General features: G+C 40.8%; 2 protein-coding genes across 7 annotated transcripts in view; one reads left to right on the forward strand and one right to left on the reverse strand.

Moving 5' to 3' along the window:
- The window catches only part of ttf2 (transcription termination factor, RNA polymerase II), a 77,152-nt gene extending 55,836 nt beyond the window's left edge, over positions 1 to 21,316 (forward strand). The window contains exons 19-22 of one of the 6 annotated variants that reach the window (XM_068040732.1): positions 9,734 to 9,887; positions 11,371 to 11,453; positions 12,512 to 12,586; positions 17,663 to 21,316. In XM_068040732.1, coding sequence (XP_067896833.1) covers positions 9,734 to 9,887; positions 11,371 to 11,453; positions 12,512 to 12,586; positions 17,663 to 17,807 — 457 coding nt within the window. In that variant the 3' untranslated portion in view covers positions 17,808 to 21,316. Of the gene's footprint in view, positions 1 to 9,731; positions 9,888 to 11,370; positions 11,454 to 12,511; positions 12,587 to 17,662 lie in introns of those variants that run through there. The other 5 variants (XM_068040731.1, XM_068040730.1, XM_068040729.1 and 2 more) reach the window with 5 other exon arrangements.
- On the reverse strand, positions 20,612 to 25,637 carry LOC137374191 (tyrosine-protein phosphatase non-receptor type substrate 1-like). The gene is made up of 4 exons (XM_068039978.1): positions 25,546 to 25,637; positions 25,109 to 25,450; positions 23,756 to 24,055; positions 20,612 to 20,706 (listed from the first exon to the last, which is right to left on the reverse strand). The coding sequence occupies exons 1-4, from the start codon at positions 25,592 to 25,594 to the stop codon at positions 20,612 to 20,614; spliced, it is 786 nt and encodes a 261-aa protein (XP_067896079.1). The 5' UTR covers positions 25,595 to 25,637.
- Between the last annotated feature and the right edge of the window lie 240 nt (positions 25,638 to 25,877).

Raw genomic sequence — 25,877 nt, forward strand, 5'->3', positions numbered from 1 at the left:
CTCACACTTCTCAGGATTAAATTCCATTTGCCACTGCTCCGCCCATTTTACCAGCCCATCTATATCGTCCTGTAATCTAAGTCTTTCCTCCTCACTATTTACAACACCACCAATTTTCGTGTCATCTGCGAACTTACTGATCATACCTCCTATATTCACGTCTAAATCTTTAATGTACACTATAAACAGCAAGGGTCCGAGAACCGATCCCCGCGTACGCCACTGGTCACAGGCTTCCACTCGCAGAAACAACCCTCGACCATCACCCTCTGCCTCCTGCCACTAAGTCATTTTTGGATCCTGTTTGCCAAATTGCTCTGGATCCCCATGGGCTCTTACCTTCTTAACCAATCTCCCATGTGGGACCTTATCAAAACCTTACTGAAGTCCATGTAGACTGCATCAACTGCTTTACCCTCATCTACACATCTAGTCACCTCCTCGAAAAATTCAATCAAGTTAGTTAGACACGATCTCCCCCTGACAAAGCCATGCTGACTATCCCTGATTAATCCCTGCCTCTCCAAGTGGAGATTAATCCTGTCACTCAGAATTTTTTCCAATGGTTTCCCAACCACTGATATTAGACTCACCGGCCTGTAATTACTTGGTTTATCCTTGCTACCCTTGAATAATGGTACCACACTCACTGTCCTCCAGTCCTCTGGTACCTCTCCCGTGGCCAGAGAGGATTTGAAAGTTTGTGTCAGAGCCCCTGCTATCTCCTCCCTTGTCTCACATAACAGCCTGGGATACATCTCATCCGGGCCTGGGGATTTATCCACTTTTAAGCCCACTTAAGCAGCTAATACTTCGTCCCTTTCAATATTAATATGTTCAAGTATATCACAATCCCCCTCCCTGATCTCTACACCTACATCGTCCTTCTCCATGGTGAACACAGATGAAAAGTAATCATTTAAAACCTCACCTATCTCCTGCGGCTCCATTCACAGATTGCCATTTTGGTCCCTAATGGGCCCTACTCTTTCCCTGCTTATCCTCTTGCCCTTAATATACTTATAAAATGCCTTAGGCTCTTATTTTATCTTGCCCGCCAGTGTTTTTTCATGTCCCCTCTTCGCTGTCCTAATTACTTTTTTAAGTACCCCTCTACACTTTCTATACTCCTCTAGGGCCTCCGCTGTTTTCAGCCATAAGCCTCCCTTTTTTTTCCTGATCCAGTCCTCTATATCCCTTGACATCCAGGGTTCCCTGGACTTGGTCCTACCCTTCACCTTAACGGGTACATGTTGGCTCTGACCTCTCTCACTATTTCCTCTTTGAATGACTCCCACTGGTCTGATGTAGACTTTCCTACAAGTAGATGCTCCCAGTCCACTTTGGCCAGATCCTGTTTTATCATACTGAAATTGGCCTTCTCCCAATTCAGTACCTTTATTTCCGGTTCATCTTTGCCCTTTTCCATAACTACCTTAAATCTTAGAGTTATGGTCACTATCCCCGAAATGCTCCCGCACTGACACTTCTACCACTTTTGCAGCTTCATTCCCTAGGATTAGGTCCAGTACTGCCCCTTCTCTTGTCGGACTTTCTACGTCCTGGCTCAAAAAACTCTCCTGTATGCATTTTAAGAATTCCGGCCCCTTTAAGCCATTTACACTAAGACTGTCACAGTTGATATTAGGGAAGTTGAAATCCCCTACTATTATTACACTATTACTTTTATACCTCTCTGAGATTTACCTACGTACCTGCTCCTCTATCTCTCCCTGACTGTTGGAGGCCTGTTAGTTCACTCCCAGCCAAGTTTGCCCCATTTTTGTTTTTAAGTTCGATCCATATGGCCTCATTTGAGGAACCTTCTAAGGTATCATCCCTCCTTACTGCAGTAATTGGTTCCTTGATCAACAGTGCAATGCCACCTCCTCTTTTATTCCCTCCCCTGTCACGCCTGAAGATTCAATACCCTGGAATATTGAGCTGCCAGTCCTGCCCCTCCCTCAATCATGTCTCTGATAGCAATAATATCATAATCCCATGTGCTAATCAATGCCCTCAATTCATCTGCTTTACTTGGTTACTCCTTGCATTAAAATAGATGCAATCCAGCCTTGCATTTTTCTTCTTCTTTGTCTCTCGAGACAAGGAGGCCAATGGGTAAGCGCCTCGAGATGGTCAGTGGTTTGTGGAGCAGCGCCTGGAGTGGCTATAAAGGCCAATACTAGAGTGACAGACTCTTCCACAGGTGCTGCAGATAAAATTGGTTGTCAAGGCTGTTACGCAGTTGGCTCACCCCTTGCGCTTCTGTCTTTTTTCCTGCCAACTGCGAAGTCTCTTCAAGTCGCCACACCTTAGCCCCGCCTTTATGGCTGCCCGCCAGCTCTGGCGATCACTGGCAACAGACTCCCACGACTTGTGATCAATGTCGCAGGACTTCATGTCGCGTTTGCAGGCGTCTTTAAAGCGGAGACATGGACGGCCGGTGGGTCTGATACCAATGGCGAGCTCGCTGTACAATGTGTCCTTGTGGATCCTGCCATCTTCCATGCGTCTCACATGGCCAAGCCATCTCAAGTGCCACTGGCTCCGTAGGGTGTATATGCTGGGGATGTTGGCCGCTGCGAGGACTTCTGTGTTGGAGATACGGTCCTGCCATCTGATGCCAAGGATTCTCCAGAGGCAGTGAAGATGGAATGAATTGAAACGTCGCTCTTGGCTGACATCCGTTGTACAGGCTTCACTGCCGTTGAGCAAGGTACTGAGGACATGGTCTTGATACACTCGGACTTTTGTGTTCCGTGTCAGTGCGCCATTTTTCCACACTCTCTTGGTCGGTCTGGACATAGCAGTGGAAGCCTTTCCCATGCGCTTGTTGATTTCTGCATCGAGAGACAGGTTACTGGTGTTAGTTGAGCCTAGGTAGGTGAACTCTTGAACCACTTCCAGAGCGTGGTCGCCGATATTGATGGATGGAGCATTTCTGATGTCCTGTCCCATGATGTTCGTTTCCTTGAGTCTGATGGTTAGGCCAAATTCGTTGCAGGCAGCCGCAAACCTGTCGATGAGTCTCTGCAGACACTCTTCAGTGTGAGATGTTAATGCAGCATCGTCAGCAAAGAGGAGTTCCCTGATGAGGACTTTCCGTACTTTGGTCTTCGCTCTTAGACAGGCAAGGTTGAACAACCTGCCCTCTGATCTTGTGTGGAGGAAAATTCCTTCTTCTGAAGACTTGAATGCATGTGAGAGCAGCAGGGGAGAAGAAGATCCCAAACAGTGTGGGTGCGAGAACACAGCCCTGTTTCACGCCGCTCAGGATAGGAAACGGGTCTGATGAGGCACCGCTATGCTGAATTGTGCCTTTCATATTGTCATGGAATGAGGTGATGATACTTAGTAGCTTTGGTGGACATCCGATCTTTTCTAGTAGTCTGAAGAGACCACGTCTGCTGACTAGGTCAAAGGCTTTGGTGAGACTTGCATTTTTCACTTGTGCCTTAACAGGTCGATATTTGCTCTGCCTTCCAGACTGACTCTGTTTCTCTTCTATATTTGACTGTGCATCACCTCTTACTATACCTCCACTCTGTATCCCACCCCCCGGCAAATTAGTTTAAACCGCCCCCAACAGCACTAGCAAACCTCCCAGCAAGGATGTTGGTCCCGTTCCGGTTCAGGTGCAACTTGTCCAATTTGTACAGGTCCCACCTTTGCCAGAAACAGTCCCAGTGATCCAGTCAACTAAAGCCCTCCCTCCTGCACCGTCTCCTCAGCCACGTATTCATCTGCTCTATCCTCCTATTCCTATACTCACTAGCACGTGGCACTCTGAGTAATCCAGAGATTACAACCTTTTGAGGTCCTGCTTTTTAATCTGCTACATAGCTCCCTAAATTCTTGTTGCAGGACCTCATCCCTCTTTCTACCTATGTCGTTGGTACCAATGTGTACCGTGACCTCTGACTGTTCACCCTCCCCCTTCAGAATGTCCTGCAGCCGCTCCATGACATCCTTGACCCTAGCACCAGGGAGGCAATATACCATCCTGAAGTCACGTTTGCGGCCACAGAAATGCCTATCTGTACTCCTTACAATAGAATCCCCTACCACTATAGCTCTCCCACTCCTTTTCCTCCCTTCCTGTGCAGCTGAGCCACCTGTGGTGCCACAGACTTGGCTCTTGCTGCATTCCCCTGAGAAGCTATTCCCCCCCCCCCCCCCCCCACCCCAAACAGTATCCAAAGCAGAAAATCTGTTGGAAAGGGAGATGGACCCAGGGGACTCCTGCACTACCTACCTAGTTCTTCTACTCTGCCTGGCGGTCACTCATTCCCTTTCTGTCTGAGCAGTCTTTACCTTCGGTGTGACCACCTCTCTGTACGTGCTATCCACGATGATTTCAGACTCGCGGATGCTCCACAATGTCTCCAGCCGCCACTCCGGATCCGAAACACAGACTTCGAGTAGCTGCAGCTGGAGACACTTCCTGCACACGTGTTCACCCTGGACACTGGAAGTGTCCCTGACCTCTCACATTGCACAGCAAGGTAGTTACATTGGGTGGGAAAGGAGAATAGAAGAGCACTCCTGACATCAAGAAACTCACCACCTACAAGGAATATGCCACAGAGTTACTAGGGAGACACTGTGCTTTAGCTATGTGAGATGGTAAGGTCAGTAGAAGCGTTGACACCAGACTGGTGGGTGCATATCTACACACTGATTTCTGTTCCACTTTTCACTAATATTTTCACGACAAAATCTGGCAAAGATGGGCAAAAAGGAATGAAACAATGGCACACGTCATTGAGATGAATCTTCAAGTCATCCTCTTCAGCAAAGAATAGAAAAGCTGCTGAGTCTCAATGGGAGGAAGAAAAAGTTGTCTTATGTGGAGAGAGGGCAACTTTCTTGCTCCCAGAACTGCAGATCAGTGTTTCAAGAAAATCAGTGGCCTGATGAGGACAGGCATGATAACATACTGAATGCTTTCTCTTTTCGTCCTTGGGTATTAGCATGCTGTTTAGGTGCAACCTTATACACCCTTTTGCATCTTTAAACCCATGGGAGTTATGCTCATCTGACCAGACCATCAATATCTTCCTGCAGCCTACAGCTATCCTCCTTGCTATCCACCACATGGCCAATCTTTGTGTCGTCCGCAACCCTCTTGATCATGTCTCCTACATTTACGTCCAAGTTGTTAATATACACCACAGAAAACAGGGGACCCAGTACTGAGCTCTGCGGAACGCCACTGGAAACAACCCTCCAGTCACTAAAACAGCCCTGATCAATTACCCTTTGTTTCCTGCCATTGAGCCAATTTTGTATCCACCTTGCTGCATTTCCCTGGATTCCATAGGACTTTATTTTTTAACCAGTCTGCCATGTGGGACCTTGTCAAAAGCCTTGCTAAAATCCATGTAGACCATATCAACTGCACTACCCTCATCTATCTTCCTTGTTACTTCTTTGAAACATTTGATCAAGTTGGTCAAACAAGATCTTCCCTTAACAAATCCATGCTGACTATCCTTGATTAACCTGTGCCTTTCTAAGTGACAGTTTATCCTGTCTCTCAGAATAGATTCCAATAACTTGCCCACTACTGAGGTTAGACTGACTGACCTGTAATTATTCGGTCTATCCTTCGTTCCCTTTTTAAACAGAGGTACAATGTTAGCAATTCTCCAATCTTCTGGCACCACACCTGTTTCCAGTGAGGACTGGAAAATGATCATCAGGCCCTCTGCAATTTCCGCTCTTGCTGCTTTTAACAGCCTGGAATACATTTCATCTGGCCCTGGTGATTTATCAACTTTCAAGAATGCTAATCCCATTAATACTTCCTCTCTCCCTATGTTTTTCACATCCAATACTTCACACTGTTCCTCCTTAACTACAATATCTGCATCATCCTCCTCTTTTGTGAAGACTGACGCAAAGTATTCATTCAGAACCATACCAATGTCTTCCCCTCCTACACATGGGTTACCTTTTTGGTCTTTTATGGGCCCTACTCTCTCCTTAGTTATCCTCTTACTCTTAATCTATTGTTACGACCAACCGCTCAAGTCAAAACCCTCAATCAAAATATATAATTCTGATTGTGGTGGGAGAAACGCACTGTTGATTCAGTCCCATCCCTCCACAGATTGCCTAACAGATCATTTTAAACATTCCAAATTTAAGAAAGACCCAGCCAAATTGTACCATCTATTGATCCCCAATTGAGGCTAACAAAACCAGATGTCTTCAGATCAATAAATTAACTGTTTAATTAGAAAAACTAAATTCTTAAACACTACTAAGATATAAACATTTAAAATAGAAAGAAAATTAGTGTTCTTGTAGATTTACGCACCTGCCAAAGTGAAATCTTCCAATGTGGAACAGTCCAAGGTTGCTTGAAGTTTTCACAGCCATCCGATGGGGGGAAAAAGGTTCTTCAACAGTAGAACAGTCTGTAGTCTAATTCAGCAGTTGAATTAATGCTCTTTTCCAGCAATGAATTTAGGAATTACAGTTCAGTAGTTAAAGGAATTTGGTTATTTTCTTTTAAGAAATTAATCTGGCTTGACATCAGAATTCTGAGAGTGTAATAAATTAGGTTTAAATAAACTGAGAGCTCTTGTTTTCTTCCGCATATGCTGGCAGACAGTCCATGCGTGTCTCTGTTAACTGTCTCAAAAACCAGTTTTTCAACTAGTTTCAAATGTCAATCGGCAGCAATGCATCTCTCGATCCTTAGTCTCTGAGTGGCTGTATCCCAGGGCAACCAGAATGCACTCTTTGAATCACAGTCCCTGGAGCTTGCTGCCTTAAAGCAGTACTGATCCTGTTATAGCCTTAAAGGCACACTGCATACTTCCCAGAAAAGAAAAAAAAAACTACAGGATCATAACAGTATTGATAAAACATCTTTTGGGTTCACCTTGATTTTCCTTGCCAATATTCTTTCATGGCCTCTCTTTGCTTTCCTAATTTCCTTTTTGATTTGTGACTTTCATAGCCACAAACAGCTGTCAGGGCAGATGACCATACCTGCCAGTCCTCTATGCAGCTTTCCTATTGCCCCTGTGGGTATTTGCATCCTTCAATACACATCCACTCACTAAAGTCTTCATAGGATTTGTGCTACACATATATTCTTTGTGTGGAGGGGGAGTTAATAACTTGAGGGGTGCTGCCACACTCTGCTTCCCTCCATCCTCTCTTGTTCATCTTCCTTCACAGTAATGACATACACAGATATGTTCATAGGGAATGGCAAATCTGCTCCTGAGAACCAGTCCCTGTGGAGGGAGAGGGAAACAAAATATAGTGGTCTTGTATTCCCACAGACAGTCAGGAGCAAGTCCAAGGCTCACGGCAGGAAAATAAATTACTCAAACATTTCCAGCTGCAATAATCGTTACTGATAATCATCAGCTGCCCTCAGGCTCAAAAGCTCTTCACATTCACCAGCGCCAGCTGATCCTAGTGGCAGCTGTCCCTTTTTAAATTTGTTTTTGGGGTTGGTGCTGGTAAGGGCTCATTATTACTTATTCCTATTTTTCCTGGAAAGCTGGTGGTGGGCCTTGTCCTAGAACTGCTTGTGTGCAATTCTTGTGGTAGTGGTGTTCCCACAAAGTGTTAAAGAGGGACTTCCAGGTGTTACAAGAGTTTTGTTTTTTATTTGTAAGTTTAGAATTCTGTGTGTTTTTAAAAGACTGAGAAAAGGGATTTTCTGTGAACATTGAATGCTGAAACTTGGTGTTTGAACTGAGTGGGACAGACTGCAAGACACCCATTCCAAACAACAGCAAGGGGAAATGACAGGTCACATGACTTGATTGTTAGAGTATCAGTTTCACTTTTGCTTTGTGAAAGACCAGTGCTGGACAGGCAGGAGGCAGAACAAACTGGCTGGGACCTATTTTTTCTGACCAGAGAAAAAGACCTCTCCCTGAAAAAGGTTTGCCTCTCTTTTTAAAAAAAAAAAGATATTCTACATTTGAGGTGGTGGTTGTGGTCTGCATGGAGAGAGGAAAAAGAACCCTGGAAAGGAAAAGACCCTGGAAAAGAGGAGTTGCTGTTTTCTGTGGAGAAAGGCTCCCAAGCTGAGAGGAAGCCCTGCATTTTAAAAGGTGGCAAATTCTTATGCCTCCATTCTCTGAAAAATCTCTGCCTCAGGAGCGATTCTTGTTGCCTCTTATGTTTTGGGAGATCCTGAAAGCTCAAGAAAGCTTCTATTGCTAGACTGCCATTTCAAAACCCAAATAGACCTATTGCTACACCCTTTATTGAAAGGTCTGTGTGGTGCCTGCTGCAAATGAAGTGCCATGAATGCCTGCCCATCACAGACTGTTCATCAACCTCTCCTGGAGAGACTTCGAGTGGTATCTGATGATTCGACTCCGGGACACCTCACCGCCCCAGAAATACCCTACCAGAAAGTGACAACCTAATTATTTTATTATTCCTATGAAACAGTTGTAATCCAAAACATCCTTTTATAACCGGATAACCGTTTTTTTTTTAATGTGTGTATATGTGTGTATATGCATGAGGGTTCAGAAGAATAAGAAGTTCGAAAGGAATCCTTTCACGTATAGAGTTATCTCATTATTGTTTAAAACTTAGTTTATGAATAAATGGTTAATTTTGTTATTGTTCAAAGAAATCTGTGCTTTATTCTGGGGGACAAATAGTGATTAATTTGGCTATTTTCCATTGGGTGGGAAACTTTACTAATATGTTATGACCTGTGGAGTAGTGGGACTGAATTAACAGTGCATTACTCCCGCCTTAGTTGTAGCACAGGATATTGACAGAGGGAAGATGAAGAAATAGTGATATAAGTCTAAGTCAGGATGGTGTATCAATTGGAAGGGAACTTGGAGGTGATGGCGTTTCCACCAGATTATGGCTCTTGTCCTTCTCAGTAACAGGAAATGTTGTTGGAGTCACCTTGGTGAGTTACTGCAATATATCCTATGGATTGTATATACTGTATTGTGCTGGTAGTGAAAGGGATGGATTTTAAGTCCAGCAGCTGGATCAGCAATCAAATGAACTGCTTTTGGCTGGATAGTCTCGAGCATCTTGCTGCTGTTGCCACATCCATACAGGCAAGTGGTGAATATGCTATCACATTCCTGACTTGAGCTTTGTAAATGTTATGGGGATGTGCTACTCATCACAGCAAATTGACTGTTGTGCTTGCCCGCAATACAGGAGTGACTATAATTCAAAGATAAATCATTGGCTGTAAAGGGCTTTAGGACATCCTGAGCGTATGAGGTGCCATGTAAAATACTCTTTTCTCTTCTCTTTCAAATTCACTCACCAATGTTTTCCATGTCTGCCAATTTGATTGTAGTGGAATCAATATCTGAATTAGACTCTACATGTAGCTATTACCTGTCATGCGCCGACCTTGAGAGGACCACCTTAAGAGTTGTAAGTAAAGATTACCAGACGAAGTGATGACGCATCACACATGACCAGGCAGTTGTGGGTGGAGCCCAGCAGAGTGAGATTTATTCAGATGTGATTCATGCAGTAACTGTGAAGTTATAATAAAACCCACATTTTCTTTGGATATTACTTGCAGTCCTGTAAATCTTACAATGGTTCCTACACCAAAGGGACAAGTAATATTACATTATCTTGTGCTGTCTTTTACATTCCCAGTTTCAATAGTTTCTGGTACAAACAAATTGAATGTTGAGGCCATATTTGCCATTTTGTTGCATGTAACTATTATTGATCATTTCTCTCTCAGCGTAATAATTTCTCAGTGGACCAGCATGCTGCATGTGGTGGCAGGCCACTTGGATCGAATCAGTCTGAGCTATATTACTCTGGATGGCTCTGTGACTCCTAAACGTCGTATGGATTTGGTGGAGGAATTTAATACTAACCCTAAAGGACCTCAGGTACCAGCTGGTTGCCATTTTGGGTTGTCTTAAGGAAAAAGAACCATAGATTCAGAATACTAAGGGAGCTTTGTTTTCTTTCCAATTTTCTTCCCTGATGATGCTAATAAGTGGTAACGTGCAGTTGTTGATATCCCTCTAGTACCTTGCAGATTTGTAATCTTTAAGTAAGGTTAGGCTAGATTTAACTTTGGTACATGTACCTTCCTTCCCCTTATCCCTGGCAAATATCTTTCTAAATACTTACCATCTAACCTCACATATGAAGAATGGATGCTTGGATCAGGTACTAGAATGCTGGTGATACCTATGTTATCATACTCAGCATAAGTCGTCATCTTTGAGAGGTGGAAAGAAAATTGGACAATAAAATTCTTAACTTTAATGCAGCCCATTCTTGAAATTCCTGATATGTAAACCACTGTGTAAAATGTAAACATCCTGTTATGATCCCCCAGGAGACCAACAAACCAAAAGAACCCAATAAGAAAATGCTCAGTGGACAAGATTTCACTTTTATAACTTTTAATTTAACAATCAAACCACAATCAACATGAATTAAACATGAATTATTAGTAATTCACGGTCAAGATATTACAAATTACACATTTGGTATCAGAGACGACAACCTGGATCGCAAGGATTTACTAGGTGGTCCATTGAGCAGTTATGGTACCAAAGTACAGTCCCACAGTTCTTCAAAACCCTGAAATTCCTCAGGTAAGTCTCTAGATCCTGTCTTCCAAAATGCCGACGCAATTCCCCACTGACAGTGGTTTTGTTTTAATCTCGAACTCCACAGGTACAGTCTTCACCAAAAGAAATATGCTGTACTTCTCCAGGACTTCCTCAGTTCTCCTTTTGACAGGCTTGATGGCATGGATTCCCAGTGTAACCTTTATTTGTGCCATTCAATGACATCCATGTGTCCTGTATGGCTGGGTCTGGTTAATCAGCTCCTCTTAAAAAAAAAACTGAAACCGCTCCTGGATCAATTCTTCTCTTTCTTCAACCTGCCTGTTAAAAAAAAACCTTTCTGCTGTCTAAATTTGGATAACACTGTCTCACTGTTTTATCTGGTTCCAACCAACCTTCGCAACCTGAAGTATTTGTTTTCAGTTTCTGTTGGGACATTCTGTTCCCAAAACATGAAAAAAATCTTTGCAAACCAGGGTTAGTGCACCTGCCAGAGCATTCGACAAGCCATTTGTTCAGATAACAGTTAGTACTTGTTTCCCCATGCAGACTGCAGATACCATCACACATCCACTACTAAAAATGTATACAAGTTCAGTCTGATGACATGTTGGGAATTCTACTGATATAGTCAAATATACTTGGTTAAATCACTCTTTCTTATGTGCACTGTTTATTTAAATATGAAGGTCCTTCACTTAAACCTGAATTTTCAGTAATGTGTTCTTTCTAAGAATTGATTATCTTGCGAACGCTTCATTTCTAAATACTTTCCCTTTTATCACAGGTCATGTTGGTTTCTCTGTGTGCTGGGGGTGTGGGTTTGAATCTCATTGGAGGCAACCACCTCTTCCTGTTAGATATGCACTGGTAAGATTAAGGATCAGCAGTACTGGAGATAGACTATATTAAAATGTGATATTGAAAGGCATGACATCTCCTTGCTGCTGGTATGTGCATGTAGATAGTTTTATACTGCTGCTTTCAAAAAATAAATATCTGATTTCAAACATTTTAGTTGTCAATGTATTAATTCTTATTAACACTTCAAATTTGTAGCTGGCAATAATGTTATGATTTACAGAAATCATTAGATCGAAGTGACCAAATAATTAGGATGTCTTGCTTCAATCTCATTAGCATCATTGATCAATGCATTCCTTTAACAAATGCTTTTTAAAGATGGGACTTAAGGAGCTGAACTTCCTCATTTGTAATAATCATTTGGTTCTTAAATTCATGAGAACATTCTCCCTTTTATTTCATTAGTGCAACTAGTTTTCCCCTTTCTTTAGATTTTTCTCTTGACTCCTATTCCGCTTGCACCTGTATCACACACTGCTTTATGTTTGCAGGCAGATAGTAACATAACTCCAGGCCTCAACCAATGCTGCTCTAATCACAAAAGAATCCTTTGTTGACTCTCTTGGGTTTATTTGAAATGTTTTTTTCCTCACTGTTACTAGTGAAGCCATCTCTGATCAGTGCTTGTGCCCCCTCCCATAGCTGAGCTGAAACTGGGGAGTTCTCAGGGACCTGTGTCCTACTATTTCAGAGCAGGGTAGCTGTAATTAACCAAATTCAGATAATCATATTAGCATAATTGAGACACCAAATTATATAACTTAATCTGTTGATAATGTGGATTGTTTATGAAAACAACACTAATGGGAGGTGGTATGCCTATAATGTGAATAATGTATCTTTTTGTTCAAACTCCCTTACATTTTATTTGTTCCATGGTAGCAACTGCATGATTGCAGGGGGTGTTCACAGATTTGCTAGTTTGTCAAAAATATCTTGATGCATCTAAAATTTAATCTAAAATTAAAATTAATGGAGTCAACAAAATATATTGATTTATTGATAATTGTACTTTTGTACTCTAGTCAGGTCACATTCATGTATGCACCCAATTGTGTTTTCAGGAACCCAGCACTGGAGGAGCAGGCATCTGATCGTATTTATCGTGTAGGGCAGTGCAAGAACGTCACTGTGCACAGGTAACTGAAAAGACATCAAACTAGAGATCCTGTATTCCCTTTCTGAGCAAGTGGAAATGAATGGAAAGGATAAATACAAATCATTTATTTTAGTTTTGCATGACACCATTCAAAATAAAATACAATAATTATATTCAAACAAACATCTGCAATGTTTTTTAATAAAGCACCTGCTGGTTCATGAATCTGTCCTATTGTATATTTCAAACAGCTTCACAAATCAGGAAGAGGGGCACCTGGCAGCCACTTCCATGACTATGCAAAATCCTAAAATTTCTCTTGGAATAATTTCTCTTCGGGTTTCCTGAGTTGCTGCTTAGAATTGAAACTTAAAAATGAAAGGAACTGTGAGCCTACATATTTACTTCTTCAAATATTTTTACAAATATACTTGTTACATTGACTTTAAATTTAGAATATTGGGAATAAGCCAGATATACCAGGTGTGGGCTGAAGAGCAGCTGAGAGGGAGAAGGGCAGCAGTAAGAGAACCTTGAGAATTCAATTTAATACTACAGTTATGATGAAAGCAGAGTTGTTTTAATGGGAGTCTTCAGTACTTTTTTATAGATTGGGGAAGAGCAGAGTAGCTCGAGTTAAAAAGCTAGTGAATGTTTTTGAGTGCATTCAACATAGTTTTCTGAAGCAATATCTTCTGGAACTGACAAGAGGGCAGGCCACATTAGATTTAGTAACGAGCAAAACTTAGATAAATGTTCCCTTACTTTTAGATTATTATCTAACAATGATGATAATATGATTAGATTCAATGTTTGAACACAGTAATACAGTTACTAAGATTCTAGATTTTGGTAAGGCTAACTTTAACAGGATGAGACAAATACTAACGAAAGCAAGCTGGTCAAAACTGTTAGTGGGTAAAACTACAGATGAACAGGTGGCGATCTTCAAAAAAGAACTTGGCTTAATACAGGACCAGGAAATATCCCTAAAGGGCAGAAGCTCTACTTATCAAATAAAACAGCCATGGTTGACAAAAGAGGTGGGAGATAACAAGACTAAAGGAAAGAGCATGCAAACTACAAAGAATAGTGTAGATCCAGGGGACTGGAAGAGAGGCAAAGGAAAACAAAAAGGATAGAGCTGCAAAAATGAATATGAAAAGTAACTTGCGAGGAATATCAAGATTAAGGCAAAGTTTTTCATTGATATTAGAGGGAAAGGGTAATGTGGGTATTTAAAAACAGATACGGGTGATATTGCAACTGAAAATAAAGGCCGGAATTTTAGATCCCCCTCCCCGCCAAAGAGCGGGTTGGTGGCAATGGCGGGCATAAAATGTAGTGGGAGGCTCGGGGGCGCCCTTCCTGACCTGCTTTTGCCTCCGCTGCCATTTTCTGCAGGGTGGCGGCGACGAAGACTGGCCCGCCTGCCCCAGACCAATTAAAGGTCTTAAGGGCCTCCACCTGCCGCCGCGGGCTTTTGATACTTGGCCGGTCAGGTCTGAGAAAAGCAGCCTGACAAAAGCAGGTGGTTTTCCGATGCCCTGGGGGGTGGGGGGCTCATGATCGGGCACCCTGTGCCTGCCAAGAGGGCCGCCCCCAATGCCCGAACCACACCCAACAGCACCCCACCCCATCCCCCCCGTCCCCCCAGTTGACCACCCTTACCTCGCTGGGGACCGACTGATCACCCCCTGCGAGACCCCAAAAACTTACCTTTTCCCGGGGCTGTCCTTCCACTGATTGGCCAGCAGCTCCATTAGGCGGGACTTACTGCTTCAGTGAGGTGGAAGTCCTGCCTCAGACCAGTTAAGGGCCTGGGGACCGTAAAATGCGGTCCGCAGGTCAGTCAGTGGACGGCTCCCGTCAGATGAAAGTGAAATTCCGGCCAAGGAAATGGTAATAGAGGAAGAGAATATACCTGACATTCCATGGAAACTAATAATGGCATGAACTCACTAAAGTTAAAGTAAGCAAGAAAGCAATACCAGAAAAAGTAATGACACTAAAAACTGACCGATCCCCAGGACCTGATGATTTCCACCCCAGAGTTTTAAAAGAAGTAGGTGCGGGAATTGCAGTTGCTGTATCCATAATCTTTCAAAGCTCTTTAATTTCTGGAACTGTCCCTTTCAGATTGGAAAATTGCAAATGTAACTCCAAAATTTAAGACAAGCATCGAGAAGTAAATAAAGTAGTAGGCGAATGTCTATGCTTGTGGCTAATATGAAGACATTCAGTAAGGTTCCACATAAGAGCCTTAGCTAAAATTAAAGCTCATGGAATTGAAGCCATTTATTGGCCTGGCTAGGAGACTAGTTAGGTGGTAGAAAAGAGAGTAGGATAATGGTATGTACTCGAATTGGAGGAAGTAAATAGTGATGTCCAATAAGGATCTGTTCTGGGGCATCAGCTATTCACAATATTTGTTAATAACTTGACTAACACCATAAAATGCCATATATCCAAGTTTGGCGATGACATAAATATACATGACATGGTAAGTAGTGTAGACAGGAGCATAAATTTACAAAGAAACATTAATTGAGTGTGCAAAATTGTGGCAGATGGATTTCAACACAGGCAAGTGTGAGGTCATCCATTTTGGACCAAAATTGAAAAGGTCTGAGGATTTTTTAAATGGATAACAGCCTAGGAATGGTATTGATCCAAAGAGGGGGTCCATGTACTAAAATGGGTTCTGATGTAAGGTCACAGACTTGAAATGTTAGCTCTGCTTCTCTTTACAGATGCTGCCAGACCTGCTAAGTATTCCCAGCACTTTGTTTTTATTTTGGATTTCCAGCATCTGTAGTATTTTGCTTTATTAAACTGTCAGATATGAAACAATAATCAAAAAGGTTAATGAAATGTTAGCCTTTATATCTAGGGGAGCTAGAATATAGAGGGGAGGAGGTTTTGCTCCAGCTATTCAAAGCCCTGGTTAGATCACATTGAGAACTGTGTACAGTTCAGGGCATCACACCTTAGGATATATTGCCCTTGGAAGAAGTGCAGTACAAATTTACCAGAATGTTACCAAGGCTCAAGGGGTTAAATTATGAGCGATTGCATACACTAGGCTTGGATTCCTGGAAAATAAAAGGTTAAGAGGAAGTTTAATTTAAGGTTTTAGGATTTTGAAAGGAATTGATAGGGTAATGGAGAGAAACCTTTTCCACTGGTTGGGAGTCTAAGACGAGGGGAGATCAGCTTAAAATCAGAGCCAGGCCTTTCAGGGGGGAAGTTAGGAAACACATGATCACGCAAAGGGTGGCAGAATTGTGGAATTCTGTCACACAAAGCAGCAAATGCTAGAATAGTTATTTAATTATGAATTTCAGATCAATAGATTTTTACTAGTCAAGGATATTTGGAGCCAAGGCCAGTAAATGGAGCAGGATACAGATCAACCAAGATTTCATTGCATGGCGGATTCTGCTCAAAAGGCTGAATAGCCTGTTATTGTTCCGATGTAAATCATGCTTGAAAATTAGAATACTAATTGCAACTTTTGGATCAGTTTGTGCCATAGTCATAAATCACTTTAGTATCTGCAATCTCAGTTTTTTTTTAAATGCTAATTTGAGTTCATGTACAGAAAACTGTCTGCATCAGGGTCTCAGGCCTTGTTGATCAGGACAGATAATGTGTTTCAGGTCAGGATGATAATCTGCGTCCCTGAAAATATAGCATTCTATCTGGGTTAAAGTGTCATTGAATCAATGTCAATTTACGATAAGGTGCCACATAAAAGGCTATTGCACAAAATAGGAGGTCAGGGCATTGGGGGTAATGTGTTGGTGTGGATTGAGGATTGGCTAACACACAGAAGGCAGAGAGTCACGATCGATGGGCCTTTTTCAGGTTGGAAAGCCATAACTAGTGGGGTGCCACAAGGATCGGTCCTAGAACCTCAACTATTTATTTACTATCTATATTAATGACTTGGAGGAAGGGAGGGGGTGTAGTGTATCCAAATTTGCTGACAATACAAAAATAGGTGGGAAGGCATGTTGTGATGAGGACACAAAGAATCTGCAAAGGGATATAGATAGGTTAAGTGAGCAGATGGTGTTCAATGTGAGAAAGTGTGAGGTAATCCACTTTGGTAGGAAGAATAAAAAGGCAGATTATTATTTAGATGGAGAAAGACTACAAAATACTGCAGTACAGAGGGATCTGGGTGTTCTTGTGCATGAAACACAAAAGATTAGCATGCAGGTGCAGCAAGTAATTAGGAAGGCAAATGGAATTTTGGCCTTTATTGCTAGGGGGTTAGAGTTTAGAAATAGGGAAGTCTTGTTACAACTGTACAGGGTGTTGGTGAGGCCACACTTGGAGTACTGCATACAGTTTTGGTCCCCGTATTTAAGGAAGGATATACTAGCATTGTAGGCAGTTCAGAAAAGGTTCACTTGGCTGATCCCTGGGACGAAGGAGTTGTCTTATCAAGAACGACTAAATAGGTTAGGCCTTTATTCATTGGAGTTTAGAAGAATGAGAGGTGATCTTATTGAAACATACAAGATTCTGAGGGGGCTTGACAAGGTAGATGTTGAGAATATGTTTCCACTGGTGGGGGAATCTCGAACTAGGGGACATAGTTACAGAATAAGGGGTCACACATTTAAAACTGAGATGCGAAGGAATTTCTTCTCTCAGAGGGTGGTGAATCTCTGGAATTCCCTACTTCAGAGTTGTGGAGGCTAGGTCACTAAATGTATTTAAGGAGGTAGATAGATTTTTGAATTCTCGAGTCGAGGGTTATGCGGAGCAAGCCCAAAAGAGGAGTTGAGGCCTGGGACAGATCAGCCGTGATCTTATTGAATGGCGGGGCAGGCTTGACGGGCTGAACGGCCTACTCCTCCTATTTCTTATGTAATTTACATCAGTTTCAGGTGGATCTATTATTGCAGCTGAATTTGGAACTTGTTGCTTTTTCCATCTCAACAAATTGAGAATAATGCATTGCTGCAAAATGCTTAATGCAGTGAAATTTTGCAGCAAATTAGATTTCACGATAAACAGGTTATGTTGTAATCAGAAATGGTGGTAATTTTAGTTTTAAAAACAAAACTGTTGCTATACTAAAAATTGCATTTCCCTCCAGGTTTGTGTGTGAGGGTACTATTGAGGACAAAGTCTTTGAGCTACAGGAGAAGAAAAAGGAACTAGCAAAGAAGGTGCTATCGGGAACTGGAGGATCCTTTACCAAGCTTACATTAGCTGATCTTCGGATTCTGTTTGGTGTGTGAGTCTTATAGGAAAAACAGTCCTGCAGTCTAATTATTGAACATTCTAACAAATCATAGTTGTGGCTTAATGCATCTGTTGATTTTAGAATTGGAACTGCTGGAAATCAAACATTTTGTCATAATATGTTCTCTTAATTATGATGTAAGTTACAAAAACTTTATAAGTTCATGGATCATTCATATATTTGGTGTGTGAGTTTCTCGGTTTCAGAAATGAAATACGCAGCAGCTTCTGCCCAGTCTGAAGCCAAATATTTGTTGCATGATTTTTTTTTTAAGCAAGAAGCGACTTGATTTGTATCACGCGAGAAAACAATTTGTAATTAAAATGAAGATTTGCTTCATCAAAGAATATATTTCATTTTGGTCTGAATGTTGCTTTCTTAACCTGGTGATTTTAAATCAACATGGACTGAATGTAAGATGGAAAATTCATCATTGAAGTAAATTATTTTGACTCCTTTCTGCAAAGTAATTTGGAAAAAATTTGGGGATCTGGTTTCTTGCAAGAAGTGATCCATTTCACACTTTGGAACATCTTTTAAGATGCAGGACAGTTCTTTAACCAAGCATGGCTTTTACATTGTATGATTCATCAATTCTTTCTCAACAAGTTAATGTACTGTCTCTGAGCTGTGTAAGTTTGCCTAAGATTGCAATGGAAATCCCCTTTGCTTATGTCAGGGCTCTGGCTAATGATTGTCGGTGCATTGCCCAAATCCGCCAACAATTCAGTACAAATTGACACTAAATTTTAGTCTTGTTGATGAAGCTAGGTTCAAGGCATGTTGTTGGAGAAAAGCAAAGTGAGGTTTATTTTGCAACTCCAAGTTGGAATTGTTCAGGGCGACATGGGGAGGGCAAAATAATAATTTAAAAAATAAAGGTTAATCCACAGACCTGGCGTCTTTTACTATACAAGCCGAAACAATCGCCAAAATGTAATCTAGATCACAATAATTATGATTTGATCCAACTTGCATTGAGTAAACTGCCATGTGAGAAATGGGAGCTGTATTTATAATTTTTAAAGTTTTAAAATGAAATATGTTGTTGTGGTTCACTGCCTTCGGCTACAAGAACTGAAACGAACAAGTATGTTACTGTAGTTTATAACTAAGATAAACTCTTAAAATGTCATTATTCAGATATAATCCAGAGTATTTCCAACCATTTGTTTCATTTGTTTACAATTAGTGCTTTTCTAAGTGTTCTGTGTGGAGAATCACTTCCAAATCTTGCAAACATTCCACAAGACAATCAATTTGACTTAGGAAAAGGTTATCCGCTACACAAAGGAAACCAATGTTGTCCCGGTGGAAAACGTTTCTCGTAGTGTACAGCAAAATAAACATAAGCCAACAATAGAGAAAACTGATGAGTTTGTGCAATCTCAGTTTTAAAACATAGTTTGAGCAAGATGTAATAGGTTGAATTAGTTGAAGTGCAAATTTTTTTAGTTTGTTGAAGAGATTTGCTTTAACTGCTGCTATTATGTAACCTGTTGAGATCTTTGTTTTATTTGTTGATTCTATAATATACATTTCCTGCTAGTTGATAGTTAATCGATGTTTACAGTGTCATGCTAGACCCCCACCTGCCAAGAATGAGGCATATTAATTTTGTCATGTGAACATTGATTTTAAACTGTTGCTGGAGCGAGGAAATAACATGTTAAATAGATCAGCCGTGGCTGGAAAAAAACATTTGCATACTTAGACAGTGCCTGGAGGCACAAAAGGGGCTATTCCCTGCTCCAGTTTAACCCACCATGGACTTTCAGCACCAGGTTTTGTGCGTAAGAAAAGACATTCAAGGGTCGGCTAAGACAAGAAAATCTACAAACCGAGGTGGTTAGACCAGCTAGTCACATGACTAACCTGCTTGACAACCTGGGTTTTTCTGAATTGTACAAAGAGTTTGAACAAAAAAAAGACTGTTTTGCACTTGGAGTGAGAAGACCTGTCCTGTCTGCTCCCATCTCTTTTTGATAAGCCTCTGGACCCACTGAGGGCACATGAACTTCGAGAGAAAAGTCTCCCAACATCGAACAAGGTTTAGGAAGAATACTGGGTCCCAATGAAAAGCAAGACCCACCTACAATCAAGGACTTTACAGTGAGTTCGAAAAACAGTAATCAAAACCATCTTCAGATATTGCCTCAAACGTTTCCACTTTATTTCTTCTCTTTTCTATCTCTATCTGCATGTGTGTATCACGTATGCATGCTAGCATGGGAGTGTCGCATATCTGTAGGTGTTAACTAAATTAGAGTTTAAGTTTAATAAAGTTCAACCTTTTTTCTTTACACCTAAGAAAACCTGTTTGGCTAGTTTCTTTACTTTATAATTGGAAGTTGGTGAACAACGATTCACTAAGTGGGAGCTAAAAAAAAACTGTGTTTAAAGTAAAACCGTGTTACGGTAAAACCAGCTGAAGGCTGAGAGAACCCTAGAACCTTTTCTCACCTGGTCGTAACAACAGACAAAAATTATTTTATTTTACCTGTTTTACAGTGTATACGGAGTCTAAATAAACCTTTTGGAATAGCTCTATTATTTAATGAATTGCTAAGTGAAGCCTAAAATATATTCATTTTTTATGAAGTAAGGAAATGATCATTCTAAATAATTGGCATCAAAACTGGAACTAGGAGCATAAAGTTCATTTTATACATACATCTCCCGATTATCTTTCAGAAAGACAGGAGCTGGCAATGCCACGAGAGCTTCTGAGAAATAAAACAAGACACACTCATGCAAATATTTAATACACAAAACCATGATAATTAATTTGCTTACCATTTATTTGCAAATCTGAACACAGATCACTGCCGACAGTAACAAACTCATTCCCACAAAGATGGTGAGATAGCGTATGATGGCTGGGACAAAACCATCTGTAAATAGAGTACATAGGGTGAGATCACCCAGCTGTGATAAAAGATTGACAACCTGTTGATGCTCTCCTAAAAATACTTTTTTTAAAAAACTGGGGCATTTACCTTAACTGGATTAATAGCTTTGTCAAAATAATGAATTTGTGTCTGTCATAGATATCTTCCCAAGTTTCAGTGGCTTCAGTCTCTTCCCGAAGTGAACTGACCATTCTTTAGTCTTGAAGTGGATCAAGCCAAAGCTTGTGAGACACGACCAGATTACAAATCATAAAGCTGTTTTATTACGGTAAGGAGAGCGTACAGAGCAACAGTGATTCCCTAATTCAAAGCATAAATCAGTTCAACTTATCTTCCCATATTAATATAAAATAACACATCAATAGGTTGTCTTACTGACTTAAACAAGATACCTTCTTACTGCCCTCCAGTATTTCTAAACTTTCAGTCTCAGTGTAAATCCTTCCACTGTTCTGGTTAAAATCCTGACTGCCAGTGTCTCTCTGTTTTAATCGCCACCAAAAATGGTTAAAAAGGTTCAATGTGACACAGTTTGACATCTTATCGGGCAGCACAGTGGCGCAGTGGTTAGCACTGCAGCCTCACAGCTCCAGGGACCCAGGTTCGATTCCGGGTACTGCCTGTGTGGAGTTTGCAAGTTCTCCCTGTGTCTGCGTGGGTTTTCTCCGGGCGCTCCGGTTTCCACCCACAAGCCAAAAGACTTGCAGGTTGATAGGTTAATTGGCCATTATAAATTGCCCCTAGTATAGGTAGGAATATGGGATTAGTGTAGGATTAGTATAAATGGGTGGTTGATGGTTGGCACAGACTCGCTGGGCCTGTTTCAGTGCTGTATCTCTAAACTAAACTAAACTAAACATCTAACGGGACGCTAGTCTTTGCAGGTCTTAAGCATCACAATCACCAACCAGTCAATCTGACTGTATATGATTTACTGCTCCTAAGAATCAGGTATAAGAAGATGAAAAACTTAAGATACTGATCCAAATAAATCACTGATTTACATTTTTATGGAATAATGCTAAAAATTACATTTATCTGGCAATTCTGTATTAGCCAAAATGTTCAGCACAACATTGAGACATTTGAAACATTTATACATTTTTGTCATTTTAATTTAACTTCTAGATTAACAGCGTCTATCAATGTGTTGGTTCAGTTTATAGATACCAATCGCACTGCGGTACTGTATCTGTGGCTTTAAATGGAGAACCAATTTTTTTCTGTATACATAAGTCCTAGAGGGAAAAGTTTAAAGGGTCTTTATGGTTACCCATTAATGCAGTTGTAATCCCCAAAACTGATTTGACTGACCTACACACTGATATTATATGGAATATATTTATCAACACATTACTCCAGGGCCCATTTCTCTTACTGTTTGGCTGTCTATCCAATTTTCTATTCGTTTAGTCCAGACTGCTGGCCATCTCTCTGCTCATTCCCAGTTACTGATTAGCTATCCCTGGGAGCATATTTCTGCCCATTTCTCCCAATGTATGCTTACCAATTTCATTATTTGTCTATCTGGTAACCAGAGTTCCATCTAAAATTTCTTTATACTGGACAGGTTATAAACTCCTCTGGTCACTACCTTTTTTTGTCCATGTGCAATGTGCCTTTTAAAAGTCAGGACTTGTATTAGGCTGGAAATTCCTCCCAACTAACTGACAATGTTATGAACGGCCTGTTTATTTTTAATATGAGGTGCATTCCAGATTGTTGTGTGACGATGCACCCACACATCTTTAGAAGGAGCATTGCTGGTAACTCCTCTATACATGCATCCACTTTTACTGCTAACTTGTGTCCTTATTAGCCAAAAGGTACAATATTGAAATCGTAAATATATTATCAGTTCCACATTTGCATTGTATTCATAAACAAATGTTTTCATTATAGGTTTTGCGATGTAAAAGAAACTTAGTTTTAATTATGAGGAGTTATCCTATCTTATGAGATGTGTGACATGTTGCAGTGTAATTCAACATGTCTTTGATTAAAGTTTTTTTTTATCACATTCTAATTAATTTAAAATTAGAATAAGTCATTTTACATTGTACTCTAAATTGGCTTACAGGTAGTACTTTGGTAGCCTATGAGGTGACAGAGTTAAACGTTGATTATCATCTGGGAGGGCTTTTATCACAAGTTATAATTAATTAGATATGATGCAAGTATACCTGGGGACTGAACCTGCTCGAAATCCTATAATTGTCCTTCATACTGACTATGCAAAGCTCAGCATGAATGTTGGGAGCATTTAGATTTAAAGGGAAACGATGAAGATGGATTGGAATCTTTTTTCTGGCTATATATAAATAAACCAGGCCATGATTTTCAACTATAAATGCTCATTGCTATGATGATTAGAATAAAACAATAGAAAATGTCCATCAGATAGTATGTTTAGCTTGTAAGTGGCTTTAAAATGTCCTATTTCTCATGTATAATTTACCGCGTTGTACTTCAGTGAGGTATGTATCAAACCCTAACTACACCCACGTGCTTGATCAAAATAAGGACTGCTTTACTCAGAATTCAAATGATAAAACTTCGGACGTTTTCATATATGCAGCGATTAGCGATCCAACTTCATATATTTTCATAGACAACATTTGCTCAACGAAATATTTGACAATATATTTCTGGTGAATAGCGACTAGAAGTACATTTTAACAAAGGCACAGTTCATTTCCGATAATTAAGATTGCTTTTAAGCAAGATTGTCTTCGGTATCTCTTTTATGTAAATATCCCAAGTATCTGGTCACTGTTAAAGATTGTCGCCCTCCGACATAACGCATTATTGTGCAGATAATTTCACTATGCTAACCCATGAATCGGATCGTAGCACCCACTTGTGTATGTCTAATAAAACAGGTTTATCAATTTTACCTTCAGTGTGTGACCTGACTACTTGTTAAATGTTCCATACATAAATGGAAAGACACATTAGGTTTAGTATTCCACAGATTGGATGTGGAGTAACTGGGGGTAGCGAACATTTATTCCCTTTCTGAACAACTTACCTTTGCTGTGAACAAAACTTTTCCTTGCTGACCTGACGACTGTAACGTGTTGAACCTGACAGGTGACGGTGGTTCCCTGGTCCCAGTAACTGTCTGTAATCCGCAGCCGGGAGCTCAGGTTGTAAGTGCTGTCACTGTTTTCTATCAGGGAACCCGGTTCTGTTTGATAGGAGACATCTCCCGTTACAAACCAAGACATGTTCAGATTTCTTGGGAAAAATCCCGCAGCCAAACAAGTCAGAGTCTGAATGGCAACAACTTCATTCTCGGGATCCGCAGAGAGAGATACTTCAGGTTCCGCTAAATAAACACATTAAAATAACGTAAATTATATCAAAACAAAAATTGCTGGAAATACTCACAGGTGCGAGGGAAAGCGAAACAGAGTTAACGTTTCAGGTTAATGGCCTTTTCAGTTCTGATGGAAATTTGATACTAAATGGGGAATTACTGAATCAGTTTGACTAGATTATCAATATACAAATCACAAGATCATTCGATGATTGTATGGAGCTTTCAGTAGAGAATTGGATAGAGAACGTGAAGAGAAAAAAATTTGCAGGCTACGGGAAAAGGTAGTGGGACGAGCTGAGCTGCTGTTGTAGAGAGCTGGCACGGACACGACGGCCCGAACGGTCTCCTTCTGTGCTGTAACTATTCCATCTATGATCAGATACATAAAGTATAACACATCTACCCTAATGAAATAACTGGCCAGAATAATATCCCATGATTTTACAATATAATTTGTTCGGGCACAAATTCACTTTGTTTTTCTTTATTTCATTGACGATATTGGTTTAAATGACAACACCTATTTCACAAAGCAGTCATGCTATTTGCAATAAAAACAAGAAATGCTGGAACCACTCAGCAGGTCTGGCAGCATCTGTGAAAAGAGAAACAGAGTTAACGTTTCGGGTCAGTGACCCTTCTTCGCAATGCTATTTGCAATTCGTTTGCTATATAAATAACATTCCTCTGTTAGTATAGAACTGTGCAGCACAAAAGAAGGCCACTTAGCCCATATTGCTTGTGCCTTTGAAAGAGCTATTCAATTAGTCACACTCCCCTGCCTTTTTTCTCCTGCTCAAGCATTTATCCAATATCCTGTATTTGTATTAGCATTACCCAGTTTTGTCTTTTGGTTATTTTCCATCAAAACCAAGTTTTTAAAAACTATATGAAAGTACCTTCTGTTTAATAGTTATTGTGAAATGAAAGTTAAACGCTGGTTCAGTCCAGCTCCCAGTGCACTGAGCATATCAATCCAGATTAGGTGTCCGTGTGGAGCTAATTCTAGTTCCTTTGCCCCATACATTGAACTAATTCAGTTTTAGTTAATCTAATTACCTTCGATGTTCAGTTTTGTTCCTTCTCCTGTGAAGCTTTTCCAGGGCCGAGGCTTCACTCTAAGGACCAGGCAGTGGTAAGGGTCGGAATCGTCCACAATCACCTCCCGAATGACAAGTGAACCCCGAGGCATCGATACAGACACGCGAGAGCTTTGATTGAGGAATTTCCTGGTTTCGTTGCATCCGATGCCAGGATTGTCTCTTGCCCTACACCAATAATATTTCACCGAATCCATTCGCTCCTCTCCGGGTATCAGGATGCAGTTGATCCGAGCTGTCTGTCCTCTCAGGAGGGACAGAACTGAAGGAGACTGGATCACTTCCAGACCGACAGCAGGCCCTGGGACATAAAATTACAAGAAGTAGGAACATAAAATTCAAATAATCTGAGTACAACTGGAATTACTGATAACTGGAGTCAAAGTGAAAGCTTACCTAAGACAAGGAGCCAGAGTTTGAGAACAATGTTTGTAAATGCACCCATATTGCTGATGAAGACACCCTGTCACCGGTTGGTTACACCTGTTGGTTATTCTAAAGAAAATTAAGATCGCTGAAAAATGATTGTGGTTTAGCGCACTATGCGTCATATCACATTGGCTGCTGGTTGCATGCACACATGTATAATATATATATAAGCGTCCAGTGCCCAGCTAAATATAGGGCTCCCAGTAAAACGCACCCTGACGCAGAAAAATTGCATTCAAGTATGCGATTACTTTCTTTAAACATACTTTATTGTGACATGATTTTCGGCATTATTTAGA

This window comes from Heterodontus francisci, chromosome 10 (assembly GCF_036365525.1).
Source record: "Heterodontus francisci isolate sHetFra1 chromosome 10, sHetFra1.hap1, whole genome shotgun sequence".
In the NCBI taxonomy this organism is placed as follows: Eukaryota; Metazoa; Chordata; class Chondrichthyes; order Heterodontiformes; family Heterodontidae; genus Heterodontus; species Heterodontus francisci.

Bases quoted from the DNA above. Each gene is read 5' to 3' on its own strand.
- LOC137374191 (XM_068039978.1), bottom strand. From the start codon at position 25,594: ATGGGTGCATTTACAAACATTGTTCTCAAACTCTGGCTCCTTGTCTTA. The intron at 24,056-25,108 runs GTAATTAGATTA...GTGTTTATTTAG, and splicing joins AACAAAACTGAACATCGAAG to CGGAACCTGAAGTATCTCTC. The intron at 20,707-23,755 runs GTAAGTTGTTCA...CTCTATTTACAG, and splicing joins AAGTTTTGTTCACAGCAAAG to ATGGTTTTGTCCCAGCCATC.